Source organism: Vombatus ursinus, unplaced genomic scaffold (assembly GCF_900497805.2).
Source record: "Vombatus ursinus unplaced genomic scaffold, bare-nosed wombat genome assembly UNPS02014884.1, whole genome shotgun sequence".
NCBI classification, from domain to species: Eukaryota; Metazoa; Chordata; class Mammalia; order Diprotodontia; family Vombatidae; genus Vombatus; species Vombatus ursinus.
The window spans coordinates 1,336,902-1,352,221 of record NW_020954662.1 but is presented as its reverse complement, the minus strand read 5'-3'; the positions used below and the strand labels follow the sequence as shown (position 1 = coordinate 1,352,221).

The 15,320-nt window shown below is 45.0% G+C and overlaps 1 protein-coding gene across 2 annotated transcripts in view; it reads left to right on the top strand.

The window, feature by feature from the left end:
- Positions 1 to 15,320, top strand: part of PAX7 (paired box 7) — a 152,329-nt gene that overhangs the window by 71,923 nt on the left and 65,086 nt on the right. For both annotated transcript variants that reach the window (XM_027842803.1, XM_027842802.1), the window contains exon 5: positions 2,224 to 2,423. In XM_027842803.1, the coding sequence (XP_027698604.1) occupies positions 2,224 to 2,423 (200 nt within the window). The remainder of the gene's footprint in view (positions 1 to 2,223; positions 2,424 to 15,320) is intronic.

Genomic DNA, 15,320 nt, shown 5'->3' with positions numbered 1-15,320 from the left:
GAAGGAAGGAAGGAAGGAAGGAAGGAAGGAAGGAAGGAAGGAAGGAAAGTGAAACAATGAGGGAAAGAAGGGAAATAAAAAATAGAAAAAGAAAAGAAAGAAAATGGTAGGAAGAAAAGCCTTGACCTTCATTCTTCCCTTCTTTTCCTTCCCCTTCTCCGTGGTGAAAGGTTCCTGAAGCGTGGGTTGAGCATGTCCCACCTCAAGGGTGGGTCCAGGGCCTGGGCTAAGAGAGAACCCAGCTGGTGCTTGGCTTGGCTTCGGGTCAGTGCCCAGGGAGCTGGGCGAGACTGATGGCGGTGGAGACGGCCAGAACAGTAGCTGGGGAAAAGGGTTGAGCCAGAGCAGCCTACGCCCTCCAAGCAGCTGAGGAGTTTGGCCCGACCTTCTCTGGGAGCTCCCAGGGTCTGAGGTCTGGAGGAGGAGGAGGAGAAGGAAGAGGAGATTCTTAACCTGAGAGTTGATAGTCCTGTCCACAGGCGAAAAATGAGCTGGCTGTCAGCCTTCTCAGGCCTCTTTTGCCCAGGCCAAGAAAGGCCCTATCTCGGGCAAGTAAAGCTCAGGAACCATGTGGAAGGCATCACGGTCAATGCAGTAAGGAAGGATTCTGGCCCCTCCCTGGCCCAGGCTGCCCCACTCCAGCCTCTCCCATGATTCCTGGAGGTGCCCAAAGCCCTCCTGTACAAACATGCACATGCATCCTCCAAGACCCCAGAACGTTTGATCCTCTGACCCAGGGGCTGGTAAACACACATTCTCAAAAACCACCATATTTAAAAGCAAATTTTATCTCTCTGTCCTTTTTTTATACCACTATCATATCCTACTATCTCACCCTCCCCCACCCCAAAGACAGTTAAGCAAAACTGAACTAAAAACATGACCAAGTTCTATAGAAGATAAAACGTTCTCCAGCCGTCATCTTCCCCTGAACCCTGCACCCCTCGGCAAGTGGAAGGAGCTGGGCGCCATCCTGGACTTTCCAGGCCCCACAATGGTCATTGCCGTGAATCTTTGCTCTGTTCCCTTTTAAAGTTGCTTGTGCTCACTGTAGGTGTGATGCCTGATGTTTTCTGGATTATGCTTCACACAAGTTTTTCCAGAATTGTGGCATTTTTTAGAGCTGGAAGGGACCAAGTAACGATAGAACAAAATGTTAAAGCTAGAAGGGAACTTAGAACCTGGAATTGGAAGAGGTCTTAGAACGTGGAATGTCAAAGGATTGTGGATTTGGAACTGGAAAGGGACATCGGAGGCTACCAAATGTAAACCCTTCATTTTACAAATGAAGAAAATGGGGCCCAAAGAGATTAAATGACTAGCCCAGGGTCACAGAGCTAGTGTCTGAGAGAGAATTTGAACCCAGGTCTTCCTGACTCCAAGACCAGTGTTCTCTTTATTATGCCAGTCAGGACTACAAAGAGGGCATAGACAATAGAATGTTAGGGTCTAGGAAGGCTTAGAACATAGAATATCAGGGTCTAGAGACAGCTCAGAACATAGAATGTCAGAGCTGGGAGGAGCCTTAGAACACTGACTGTCAGGATCTAGAGACAGCTTAGAACACAGAATGTCAGAGCTCAGAGGAGCCTTAGAACACAGGATATCAGAGCTGAGAGGGATCTTAGAACACAAAATGTCAGAGCTGGAAAAGGGCCTTGAAAAGAATGTGTGTCCAACCCCCACGTTTTACAGATATGAAAACTGAGGCTCATACGGGGCAAGTGCCTTGCCCAAGGTCTCATAGGTAATGAGTAGCAGAGTTAAGATGCAAACCAGGCCTTCTGGTTTCAAGAGCTTGAAGGAGCCTTAGAACATGGAATGTTAGAGTTGGAGGGACCTTAGAACATAGAGCATCAGGATTGGGAAGAACCTTAAAGCACAGAATATTAATGCTAGAAGGGACGTTTGAGATCATGTAGCTCAATGTCCTCCTTCAGTGAGTGTCTGAGGGTCTGAGAGGTGAATGGCTTACCCAAGGTCATGCAGGTAATCCATCACCAAGTCCAAACTTGAACTCAGGTCCACTGACTCTCAGCCCAGTGGATTTTCCACAAACTCTCTCCGCTTCCCAGGAGTGCAACCTCCTAAGAGCAGCGCAGCTTGCCTCCTGAGGAGCATGGACACCCTCTGGGTGGTGATAGATGTGCCCCTGACCTCCTCCGCACTGACTCTGACATCTTAGCCCTGAGCCCTATTGTTGTTCTCTCTCCCACCTGATAGGGAACCGGCTGGACGAAGGTTCTGATGTGGAGTCGGAGCCTGACCTCCCGCTGAAGCGGAAACAGCGCCGTAGCCGGACCACCTTCACGGCCGAGCAGCTGGAGGAGCTGGAGAAGGCTTTTGAGAGAACCCACTACCCTGACATCTACACCCGGGAGGAGCTGGCCCAAAGGACCAAGCTGACCGAGGCCCGGGTCCAGGTAAGGGAGGGATGGGGGCCTTCCTCAGGGCTTGGGCTGGGCTGGGGGTGCCCAGGGACAAATACAACAGCCTCAGCTGCCATCTTCTGTAGGCAACGAGGGTCAGGTGGGCAAACCTTGCTGTGGGCATGGAGAAGACAGCCTGGGGAATGGATACCTTGGCCCACCAGAGGATCATGGGGTCACTGGTGCCCAGAGAAGTTCACCAATTCACAGCCCTGGAGCTGGAAGGCACTTCACAGGCCATCTGGCCCATTTTTTTCCAAATAAGGAAACTGAGGCTCATAATGGAGAAGGAATTTGTCCATGGATAAAACTAGTCAACAGCAGACTCAGGATCTGAACCCAGATCTTCTTGACTTCAAGTCCACCATTCTATCCACTCTGCCATATTATCTGTCATCTATGTATATGTGTGTGGAGTGAGTGAAAGGGCACACGATGTTGTACCCCATACCAAGGAGACAGTAGTTGGGGGTGGGGAATATAGACTAATATGGATCAGACATTATGTTATAGGAGAAAAATCATTGATCAGCACCAATCAGAAAACTTAGATCCCCACCTTCTCTACCTATGAGCAAGGTGATCTTGGCTAAATCCCTTTCCCCCAGACCTCCGTTTCCCCATACGTAAAATGAGAGGGTTGACCTAGCACCTTTGAGGTCCCTCCTAGCTCCCCCATCTGTGATTTTGTGGTCATGAGGTGGAGGGGGTCGGACAAGACAGGACCTTAAGAACCTTCAAGAGAATGGAAGGGAATGTGGATGAAAGAGGGAAGGAGAGGCACAGGGCCTACACCATATGGCCCAGAGTGGAGTGGTGGGAGGAGGGGTTGGAAGGCGATCACTTAATCTTCCTGGGCTAAGATATCACATTCTGCAAGGCCTGCAGATTCTCCATGTGAAAAGTGTGTGAGTCTTCTGTCTCCCGGGACCTTGCTAGAAAAGCCAAGCAGAAGAAGGGGGATGGGGTGGGGCGCTGCCTTAAGACAAAGTCATGATAAATAGCCCTTTTGGGGAACTCCAGCCTATAGGCCCCACCTCCTCTACAGATATGTGCCTGTGTGTATGGGGAAGGGGGAGTCAGGCCAGCAGTGTGTGTTAACAGGTAGGGAGGGTGTGGGGCTGATGGGGAGATATTCACGTGTGTATGTGGCAGACAGAGATGAAGAGCCATCTAGGGGGATTCTGACAGAAGGGGGATGGACTTGAGACATATATTTCTTGGACATAGCTAACAAGGGAAGATGTTTTACTTGACTATGCATCCTTGTTACAAATATTTTGTTTTCTTCTTTTTCCAGTCAGGGAGTAGAGGTAGGAGGGAGATTGAAAAAACTGAATTTTTGAATTTGAATTTGAATTGAATTTTGAAATTGAAAAAATTAAAATTTTAAAAAAGAATTCCTTAGTGGGCATAGTGGAGACTCCAAAGAGAGGACAAGCCCCTCAAAAGTCTTCAAGGAAGAATTCTTCAATGAGTTAGTTTGGTTTGAGTTTTTTTTGTTTGTTTGTTTTGGGTTTTTTTTTGGTTAGGCAATGGAGTTAAGTGACTTGCCCAGGGTCACACAGCTAGTAAGTATCAAGTATCTGAGGCCAGATTTGAACTCAGGTCCTCCCGATTCCAAGGCTGGTGCTCTATCCACTGCACCACATAACTGCCCCTCTCTAATGAGTGAAATCAACAATCATTTACTAAGTGTCATTCTGTGCCAAATATTGTGCTAAGCACTTGGGATACAAACAGAGGCAAAAAAGTGGTCCCTGTCCTCAAGAAGATTCCATTCTAATAGGGGAGACAATGTGTGTAACTGTTTACACACAAGATATATACAGAGCAGATGGAAGGAAATCTTAGAAGGAAGTGACTCACAGCCAGCAGGACTGAGGAAGGCTTCCTGCAGAAGGTGGGGTTTGAGTGGAGTCTTGAAGGAAGTCAGGGAACTTACTAGCCAGAGCATTCCAGTCATGGGGATGGTCAAATGTAAATCTATGGAGTCTGGAGACAAGGTATGCTGTTCCAGGAAAAGAAGGCCAATGTTGCTGGATCATCAATTATGGGACCCTAAGCCTACATTTCTATGCCCAGCCCTCCCCAATAGGGGTCAGAACTAAGGCTGGGGTGAGTCTAGCACAAGAAGGTTAAAGATAGTGGCGGGGGGAACAAGAAATCTTTTGAAATCTTTTGTGATTTCTTGCAATTAGTAGAAAACTGGACCAGGTACTCTTTATACTCCAAGAAGATGTGATTCTTTAAGAAAGAAAAAAGAAAGAAAAAAAGAAAGAAAGAAAGAAAGAAAGAAAGAAAGAAAGAAAGAAAGAAAGAAAGAAAGAAAGAAAGAAAGAAAAATTAGAATACAGAATATCAGAGCTAGGAGGTGGCCTTAGCACACACAATGGAATGTCAGAGTCAGAAGGGACCCTAGTTCTGTAGTAGCTCAGTCATTTTCAGCTATGTCTAACTCTTCATGACCCCATTTGAGGTTTTCTTGGCAAAGATACTGGAGTGATTTGCCATTTCCTTCTCCAGGTCATTTTACAGATAAAGAAACTGAGGCAAACAAGGTTAAGTGACTTGCCCAGGATCACCCAGCTAGGGAGTGTCTGAGGCCAGATTTGAACTCAGGAAGAAGAGTCTTCCTGATTCCAAGCCCGGCACTCTATGCGCTGTACCACCTAGCTGCCCTGGCATTCTATGGATGGGAAAAGTGAGACTCAGAAAGGTGATGATTTGACAGAGGTCACACAGTAAGTGGCAGAACCAGAATGTCAAAACAGTCAGCACTATGAAGTGGGCTGCCACTGTGTCTACAACGTATATGAGACTGTATGGGAAATGTACAGAGAAAGCTCAAATCTGCCCTAAGACAGGGAACCCCTATTTAAAGGGAAAATTAGGATTCACACCTAAAATATGTACTATATTGATCTAAATCAGGAGTTCTTAACCTGTGTGTGTGTGATGGACCCCTTTGACAGTCAAACAAAGCATATGGACCCCTTCTCAGTATAACACTTTTAAATGCATTAAATGAAATGCAGACGATTGCCAAGGAAACTAACTATATTGAAGTACAATTATTCAAATACATATTTTTTTTAAAGTTTGCAGACTAAGAAAAAAGGTTCACAGATCCCAGGTTAAGAGCCTCTGGTCTAAATAAAAAGTTATTGCTAAATATAGGCCACCCCCTAAAATGAGATCTCTTTGAAAGGAAAAAATAGAGTTTTGCACACAAAAAATGGCAAATTATAGACTACAGTCAAATTTATATAAGCCAGATTTGGGAAAGATGTGGAGTCTATATTGAGACCAATATGGTAAGATCACTTGAAAGCACATGCAAATTGTATACCCAGGTGCTAAAAAAGAACATGGAGTGAGGGAATTTACAGAGTTGGAAGAGGGGAGTCAGGGTAGGCTTCCTTAAGGAGCAAGGCTTTGAGGTCAAGGTAGGGTGACTAAGGCAAACATCTCATTTGATCCTGGAAACGACGTTGGAAAATAGTTAGAGTGGTGACTATGACCTGTTTGGCTCTGAGAGGTTACATGAGTTGATCAGTCACACAGCAAATCCATGGGCACAGTTGGGATGGGAACTCTGACCTCCTGACTCCCAAAAGTCCAGTGCTCTTTCCAATGTATCACACTGCTTTCCTAGAGAGGCTGCTGACCAAGCCAAACCAGGAGGCCACAGTTGCCTCATGGCTTTCCATTTCCTTCTGGAGGACATTTTTCTGCTTTTGGAAGGGAGCCCAATTGGGAAAGGAGAAAACATATCACAATTCCCCTCCTCTCTGAGTGTGATATCTGAGTCGCTCGCAGCTCCTAACCCCCACCTCCCTCCACCCGTTAGCCCTTGGTAGGCCCCTGGGACTCAGCAGCCAGAAGCTTCCAAGCAGCTGTTCTCCAGGGCACATTCCTTGAGGCTTTCTCATCCCAGCCTCCTGGCAGCCTCCGATGCTTCCCACCACTTTTAAGCCTTGCCGCCCCTTGTAAAATTTTCTGGCTATCAGAGGGGATCTTTTATTGGCTTGTGGGAGCCAACAACATGTGTCAATCAAGTTCTGGGGCAAGGCAAGGAGTGGGGGTGAAGGGAAAGGACCAGAGGACAAACAAACTCACCAACATGCCAGTGTTGGGCAGAGTTTGGGTGACCACCTGTCAAGGATGGATGCTAGAGAAGAGATTTTCTGCACTGAATAGGAAATTAGGCTAGAAGACATCCTCCCTGGTCTCTTCCCAACTCTGAGATTCTAAAGATGGTGAAATTTTTTTCAAATAGATTTTCATTGATATCTTTTATTTTTGCACTGCCTAGATTTCTTCTTATATCCTGCACCTTCCCTTCTCAGAGAACCATTCTTTATAATAAAGAATTTTAAAAAGAAAAGGAGGAAGAAGAGGGGGGGAAATTCAACCACACCATTTGACACATGACCATATGATTTGAAGCTTCTATTATGATGTTGTGGGGAAAGAAGATTGGGTACAGGGGCAGGAAACCTGGGTTTTGCTCCCTAGGGAGCAGTTACCTCACTGCCCTGAGGCAAGGCAGGAAAAACTCCCTGACATGTAAATTGCAGGTGTCAGAGAAGATCAAGAATTCCTCACCTGGAGTCTGAGGACTTGTTGTTGGGGTTTTTTTTTTTAATGTATTTTGATTGCTGTATTTTAAAAGAATTGGCTTTCTTTGTCATCCTGTTTTATGCTTTTAAAAGCATGATTCTGAGAAGAGGTCCATAGGGTCCCCCAGCCTGACTGTCAAAGGAGTCTGGGACCCACAAAAGATGCCTTCCATGCTCTCCAAGGTCCCTCCTAGTTTGGAATTCTATTCATTTGTTCAGCAAGGCTATGTGTCAGACTCAGTGATAGGCACAGGGAATTCAAAAAGAAAAACTAATTGGCTCTTGTCTTCAAGGAGCCAACATTCTTTCGTGTTGTTCTGTCATATCCAATTCTCCTTGACCACATTTGGGGTTTTCTTGGCAGAGATACAGGAATGATTTGCCATTTCCTTCTACAGCTCATTTTACAGATGAGGAAACTGAAGCAAACAAGGTTAAGTGACTTGCCCAGGGTCACACAGCTAGTAGGTGTCTAAGACCAGATTTGCACTCAGGTCTTCCTGATTCTAGGCCCAGTTCTCTATCCACTATACCACCTAGCTGCCCACCATTCTACTACTGTTACTAATGATTATAATTATATAATTACAATAATATATTATATAGAAATAATATAATATATAATAATAACACCTAGTATTTATATAGAGCTTTAAGGTTTGCAAAGAGCTTTGCAGATATTATCAAATTTTATCCTCACCACAACCTGGGAGGCAGGTACTATTATTATTCACATTTTACAGATAAGGAAACTGAGATAAGAGTTAAGTGACTTGGCCCAGGATCACACTGCTACTAAGTGTCTGAGGCTGGCTTTGCACTAAAGTTTAGAGGAAAGCAGTACACACAAAAGGAAAATGTAATACAAGATAGATACAAAGTAATTTCTGGGTGGAGAGACTGGCAATGTGAGGATCAGAAGGTTCCCTTGGGTAGGGACTCTGTGAGGCAGAGGAGGGGAGGGAGAGCCTTCTTTTTTTTTTTTTTTCAGCGAAAGACAAGGTTTATTAAACATCTGTCATATTGGGCAGACTCTTAAGGAGTCTGAACATGGGTAAGCAGCGGCTAGACTATTATAAGAATCCAAGCAGTGGCTAGATTATAAGAATCTGAGCGAGGGAGAGCCTTCTAAGCATAGGGGCAGCCCGTGCAAAGTCATGGAGATGGGACGTCATATATAGAAAGCAGCAAGAAAGTCAATTTGACTGAAATGGATAGCACATAAAGGAGACTGACTCTAAGCCTGGGAAGGAGGGCTGAAGCATCATAAAAGCCAAAGACAGGAGTTTGTGTTTTATTCTCTTGGCAGAAGAGTGATCTGCCAGGCCTGACTTTATTTTATGATTCCAAAATCCTCTGAGCCCACGATCCCTATGATTCAGTGCTTTCAGTGATTCTAAGATTCTCTGTTTCTAGAGGTTTTATGATTCTAAATTTCCAGGGTTCTAATGTTCCACGGGGAGGCTTAGCCCTGTTCTAAGAAATTCCAACTGTAGCTAGTCTCACCTACACTAGTAGATAGGTCATTTCTCTTCCCCCTTCCTCCCCCTTTCCTGAGCCCCCATTCTCTCCAGGTCAGTGGGAGCCCCACCCCGGGGGTAATGAGATCCTTTCACAAGGGGCTCCTTAAAGGCTGGCCAGACCTGACCCACGCCCCAGCAGGAGCGGCCTCCCTTTAAAGCCAGCCCCACATTACATGGTCTTTCCCCTCGATTTGGCTGATCTGCCAATAAAAGGATGCCTACCCTCAGCAGGAAGCCTGACCCACCTGTGCGGGGTGGGGGGGGAGGGAGAGAAAAGGGGCCGAGGAGGGGATGATTCATGATGTTAGCTGTAATAGCTTTTTTCTCTAGGGGATGTTTTAATTTTTATTTTCTTAGGGGACTGCCCAGCATGTACCTTCCCTGAAGGACAGTAAACCTAGCTGCGTCTTGAGTGGCTGGTTGGCCGTCTCTATGTGTTTCCATTTGAAGCGGAGACTCTTGGGATTGATCTGATCCCAAGGCAATGTGAACAGCCCTCATGTGCTTAGCTGAGCATGAAGAAATACTATTCTTATTCTGGTCACAGAGTAGGTGCTTAATAAACACTTGTTGATTGATTAATTGATAGATCAACAGTAGCAGACAACAGCTTGTGGCAGTAATTTGATTTGCTTAATAGCCATCCACGGTCCCAAACAACTTTTATAAACCAAATGCCGCTTTGGTTTACAGCCTTGGGTCTGTCTTTTAACCCAGTCGGGCCTCAGTTTCTTCATTTGTAAAATAAGGGTGGGGGGGCTGGATGGCCTCTCAGATGCCTTTCTGTTGTAGGTCTGTGGTCCTGTTTCTAAATACGATTGTGGAACTTTATATTTAAGAAGTCCTAGAGTGAATCATTCTCTTTAATTTATTTGCAGCTCATTCATATTTTAAGTGTCTAATAGATCACTATTTGGTGGAATGCACCTCCATTCTCCCCTATTCCCACAAATGCACCCTTCACTGGAAATTGTAGTACTGAAGTTTCTAAAACATGGTTCCCGAAACTCTAACAATTATTGATGAAGGCCTGGGTTTTTACAAAAGGGAATGGGAGGGGGGGAAGGGGGAGGCCCGGGGGCCAGGTAGGGGAGGTTGCCAATTTAGGTACCATTGTTCTGGTATAAATGTCAGCTGGGCTGACAAAGCAGAGAAGCTTAGGGAGAGGGTCAGGGAAGGAATCAGAATCAGAAAATGTCGGAGATGGGAGGGCACTTAGAACAAAGAATGTCAGAGCTGAAAAGAACCTCGGAACACGGCAGTCAGTAGCATTTAGCATGTTGGAGCATAGAATGTCAGAAGAAGGACTGCATAGGTGATCTAACCAAACCTCTCCCCCCGTGCAATAAGCTGACTCTGCAGCATCTTTGAAAGGTACTCCTCCAGCCTGTGTCTGAGCATATAATATAACAATAATAACAATAACAGTAACAGCTAGCATTTTATGTAGTGCCTTAAGGTTTACAAAGCATTTTATAAACATCTCATCTTATCCTCACAATAACTCCAAGAGGTAGAGGCTATTATTATCCCTATTTTACAAATGAGGAAACTGAGTCAGGCAGCAATCAAGTGACTTGCTCAGGGTCACACAGCTAGTAAGTGTGTGGGGCCAGATTTGAATTTTGTACCAGCTAGTTAGCTGCCTATATCCAAGTGATGGAGAGCTTAGCACTTAACAAAGCACCCTATTCTGTTGTTGGGTAGCCCTGATTATTAGGATGCTCTTCCTTATATCAAACCCAATCTAACTTCCCTGTAACTACCCTGTTCCCCCCTGCCCCAGTCTCCTCACTACCCTGAATTCTGCCCTCTGGAGCCTGCAGAGTAAGCAAGACAGACAAGTGAAGATAACAATCAGGTCTCCCTAGGATAGCAAGGAAACAGACCTAGTGAATGTGGACAGAAGAAGGAGGTCTATTGGCATGGTCCAAAGTGGAAGAATAACAGAGGTGAGGTTAGTTGTCACAGACCAGAGCTAAGATACCCAAGAGGTTTTGTGTGGGTGAAAAATGTCTTAGTGATTCTAGCGATAGACTTGGAGTGAGGAATATCTGAGTTCAAATCCTGCCTCAGATACGTACTAGTTGTGTGACCCTGAGTAAGCATTTAAGCCTCAGTTTCCTCATTTGTAAAATGGGGGTAATAATAGCACCTACTTCCCTGGGTGGTTGTGAGGATCAAATGAGATTATATTTGCAAAGCTCTATACAAACCTTAGAGCACTCTGTCAATGCTTTTATTATTATTAATTATATATTTATCCTATATTATCATTCACTTATCATATATTATATTACAAGTAATTATCACTAATTATTATTGAGAAGCAGTCTGGGTTGGTGGAATGAGTCAGGACAGCTATTCTTGCATCCAGCCTCTGATACTTACTCCCTCAGTCTGGGGTGCTGAGGGATTAAGTCACACAACCAGTATATATCAGGGACAGGATTTGAACCCGTTTTCCTAATGCCAGGAAATATATCATACTGGCCCTAGTTGACTGGAGATCCAGGAGGGTTAGGACCTTGTCTAATGTCAACTTCATTTCTCCCTAAGGGCCAAGTACAAAGTTTTGCATACAGTAAGTGCTTAATAAATGATGTGCGAATTGTAAATTGTCCAGGATATGGGGAAGGAGATAAAAGGGAAAGAAAAAAGAATGGAAAAAAGGGGGAAAGTAGAAGAGAAAAAAATGTGGAAGAAAAAAAAGAAAAGAGCTGAGTGATCTTAGGCAAGTCATTTCCCCTTTGGGCCTTAGTTTCATCATCTGTAAAATGAGAGGACAGGACTAAGTCTTCTCTACCATCAGTTCAAGCTTCTCTATGGAAAAAAAAACACAGATGTAGAAAAAGGAGGTCTTCACTCTTTGTAGCTCCTTCCATTATTTATTTATTTGTTTATTCATTCATTCATTTATTACCATAATAGTCATGTTGTGAAAAAAGACACAAACCCAAAGGGGAAAAAAGAAATTGAAAAATAGTATGCTTTAATGTGCATTTGGACTCCATCAGTTCTTTCTCTGGAGGTGGATAGCATTTTTCATCATGAGTCCTTTGGAAATGTCTTGGATCATTTTATTGCTGAGAAGAGTTAAGTCATCCACAGTTGATCATTATATAATATCATTGTTACTGTGTACACTGTTCTCCTGGTTCTGTTCACCTCACTTTGTATCAGTTCATGTAAGTCTTCCCAGGTTTTTCTGAAAGCATCCAGCTCACCGTTTCTTATAACACAATAATATTCCATTACAATCATATACCACAACTTGTTCAGCCATTCCCCAATTGACAGGCATCCTCTCAATTTCCAACTCTTTGCCATCACAAAGAGAGCTGCTATAAATATTTTAGAACATATATGTTATTTTCCTTTTCCCCTGATCATCTTTGGAAACAGCTAATAGCAATATTGCTTTGTCAAAGGGTATATACAATTTTATGACTCTTTGGACACAATTCTGGATTGCTCTCCAAAATGGTTGGATCAGTTCATGGTTCCTATTACTTTCAAACATGTCAAGGGACACTTGTTGCCATAGGACCTTAGGCAAGTCACAAGCTCCCTGGGCCTCAGTTTCCTCAACTGCAAAATGAGAGGTGGGACTTGATGGTCTGTGAGATTTGTTCCAGCCCTGGGATCTATGATCTGGAGATTTTATGATGTAGGAGTTCCTGGTTCAGGAAACTCTTCCACTGATGCAAATCACAATAAACTGGTAACTCATGATATTATTTAACAACTTCCAGTCACACAGCTGGGAAATGCTAGAAGCAGGATTCCATCAGAACTCAGGTCTTCCTGACCCAATACTCTGACCATGGTACTGTGCTAGGCCTCTAGTACAAGTCCTGTGTATGTGTGTGTGTATGTGTGTGTGTGTGTGTGTGTGTGAAAAGAGAGAGACAGATTCAGAGAGAGAAAGTAAGTCAGAAAGCTGGAGAGAGATAGGGAGAGAGACAGAAAGAGACAGAGACAGAGAGATGGAGAAAAAGACAGGGACACAGAGAGAGAGACAGAAAGGACAGAAAGGGAGATGGGGGGACAAAAAGAGACAGAGAGACAGAGAGAGAGAGACAGACACAGAGACAGAGAAAGGGAGAGAGAGGGGAGGAGAGAGACAGAGAGAAAGAGAGACAGAAAGAGAGGAAGAGAGAGACAGAAAGAAGAAGAGAGAGAGACAGAGAAAGGTAGGGGGAGGGAAAACAATACAAATATATGTGTATGTGTGTGTGTGTGTGTGTGTGTGTATGTATACATGTAATAGATAGATAGATGTGAATGATAGGTGCTTTGAGATCAAATAAGGAAGAAATCCCTTCCAGATCAGGGGAGTAGGAAAGGCTTCATGGAGAATTGAGCACTGCAGCAGGTCCTTGAAGGACAGAGAGCAAGGGCACTGGAAGTATTAATGCAAAGGGGAAAATTCTTACCAGTCCAAAGGTGAAATGGTCTCACTTCTCTTTACACTCTTCTAGAGAAGACAGGTGGAGATTCTGCCCATTTTTCATATAGAAAAGCAGAGTTCCTCCCCCCCACCCCCGGGAAGTGGTCCATGGTTCAGTTAGAATCCCAAGCTAGCCAGGGACACTGGGTGCAGGTGCAGCCCTGGTCTTGCCCAGGCACTGCCTGTCCAGTCCAATTCCCCCTCCCCCCAGAACCATTCTGAGGGGTCTCCTGGGCCATGGGAAGGTGGGGGAGGGGAGAGCATGACTTCTGCCTGCCTGGCTTGCGCTCTGGAGCTGGCTCCAGTCACCCTCTGCCTTGGATGTGAAACCTAATCAGGCCTCACTGCCCTGGACAAACCCAGCAGCTGCTCTCTCATCTGGCTTGAAAGCTTATCCTGCCCCCCCCCCCCCCCCGCCTCCACAAGGGAGAGCAAAACAAATACTGGGAATCAATGAAGAACCCTAAACCTAGGGCCCTATGGATGAATGGGGGGCATAGGGCAGGAAGTGGTTTCCCCATCCAGTAGAGGGAAGAAAGTTGAGGACCAGTCCCTCATGCCTTCCATCACAGAATGTGAGCATGAAGAGGGGCAGCTGGATGCCTTGGGATCCCTGACTAGCTGTGTGACATTGAGCAAGTCACCTAACTTAGCCTCAGTCTTTTCATCTGTAAAATGAAGGAGGTTAGACTAGACATCCACTCTAAAGCTAGGATGCTATGTCCATAGGCTACAACCCCTTGCCTCCAGTCAGGATTTTGTGGGCATGGTTAGTCCCGGACAGGTGGCTGACCCTCAGGGGAAGGTTTCCCCAATGTGCTAGAGCAGAGAGGGCACAGGGCTTAAAGTCACCAGACATTGGGTCCAGTATTGGCTCAGTCACTTACTAGCTGTGTGACAAAAGACCCTCAGAGGGAGGAAAGGGATGAGAGGGAATTTAGATCATTCTGAAAGTCCATTCCAGCTCTGACATTCTAAGACTATGACTTTGCTTCTTGGTCTTTTCCTCATCGTCATGCTACTTCTCTCTCTACTTCTCTTCCAATACTTCTGCCTAACCCACTTATTGCACAAGAGATCCTAGTAAATTTTTTTCATTGGTATAGGTGGGTCACCTTGAACCCACCAGTCCTCTTCAGAAGCTGCCACAATAGGGGCAAAGCATATCTCCAAATGCAATGTTCTTGCTAGGATGCAGAATGAGAGGGGAGGGGAGGGAAGCTCCTCAACATGGGGTCTTGGAAGGAGTCATTCATTTGAAGTCTGAAGCACTGGATTGAAGGGTTGGCTCTGCTCCTGGCAGCTGAGAGGACTCTCTATTCTTCAGGTTCCTCCTCTGTAAATTGGGGATGATGATATTGCCACCACCTCACTCACAAGATTGGATGTGAAATCAGGGTACCTGGGTTCAAACTTTGCTTCTGCTATTTGAGTAAATGTGTGATGACAGGCAGATTACTTCTCCTCCTGGTGGCTCAGTTTTTTTACATATAAAATGAGAGAAGGGTGAAATTATCTTTAAGGACTTTTCCATATCCAAATTCTATGGTCCTAGAAATAAAATAATAAATGTAAAGCACTTTATAGCTAACCATTCATAACTTGGCTCTGGCCTCCCTTTCCAGGCTTAGAACACATCACCCCTCTTCATGCACTCTTAGGTCCAGTCAGACTGGCTGTCTTAGTTCTCAATCAACCAGCAAGTCCTGCTGAACCGCTAAGGAGCTTCCAGGCACTGATGGATGGATAGATCGATCGATCTATCTCCCTCATGCCTCTCTCTCTCCTCTCATTCTCTCTTCTCTCTCACATCTTTCTCTCTTCCTCTTTCTCTCTCTTTCTCCCTTCATCCCTCCCTCCCTCCTTCTCTCTCTTCTCTCTGTTCTTCTTTCTCCCTCCTCCCTCCATTCCTCTCTCCTCTCTTTCTCTCCTCATTCTCTCTCTCCCTCTCTCCTCACTTATTCTCTCTCCTCTCTCCTTCATCTGTCTTCTCTCTCTCCCTTTCTTTTCCATGTCTTTGCTCATTCTCTTTCCCTCTCTCTTCCTTTCTCTCACTTTTCTTGCTCCTTTTCTCTCTCTTCCTTCTTTCTCTCTTCTCATTCTCTTATCTCCCTCTCCCTTCCTCTCTCTTTCCCCTCTTTCCTCTCTCTCCCTTTCTCTCCTTTCTTCCCCTTTCTCTTCTCTCTCTCTTCCCCTCTTTTTCTCTCTCCCTTTCTCTCTCTTCTTTCTTTCTCTTTCTCTCTTTTCTTTCTACTCTCTCCCTTCATCTCTCTCTTCTCTCTCCCTTTCC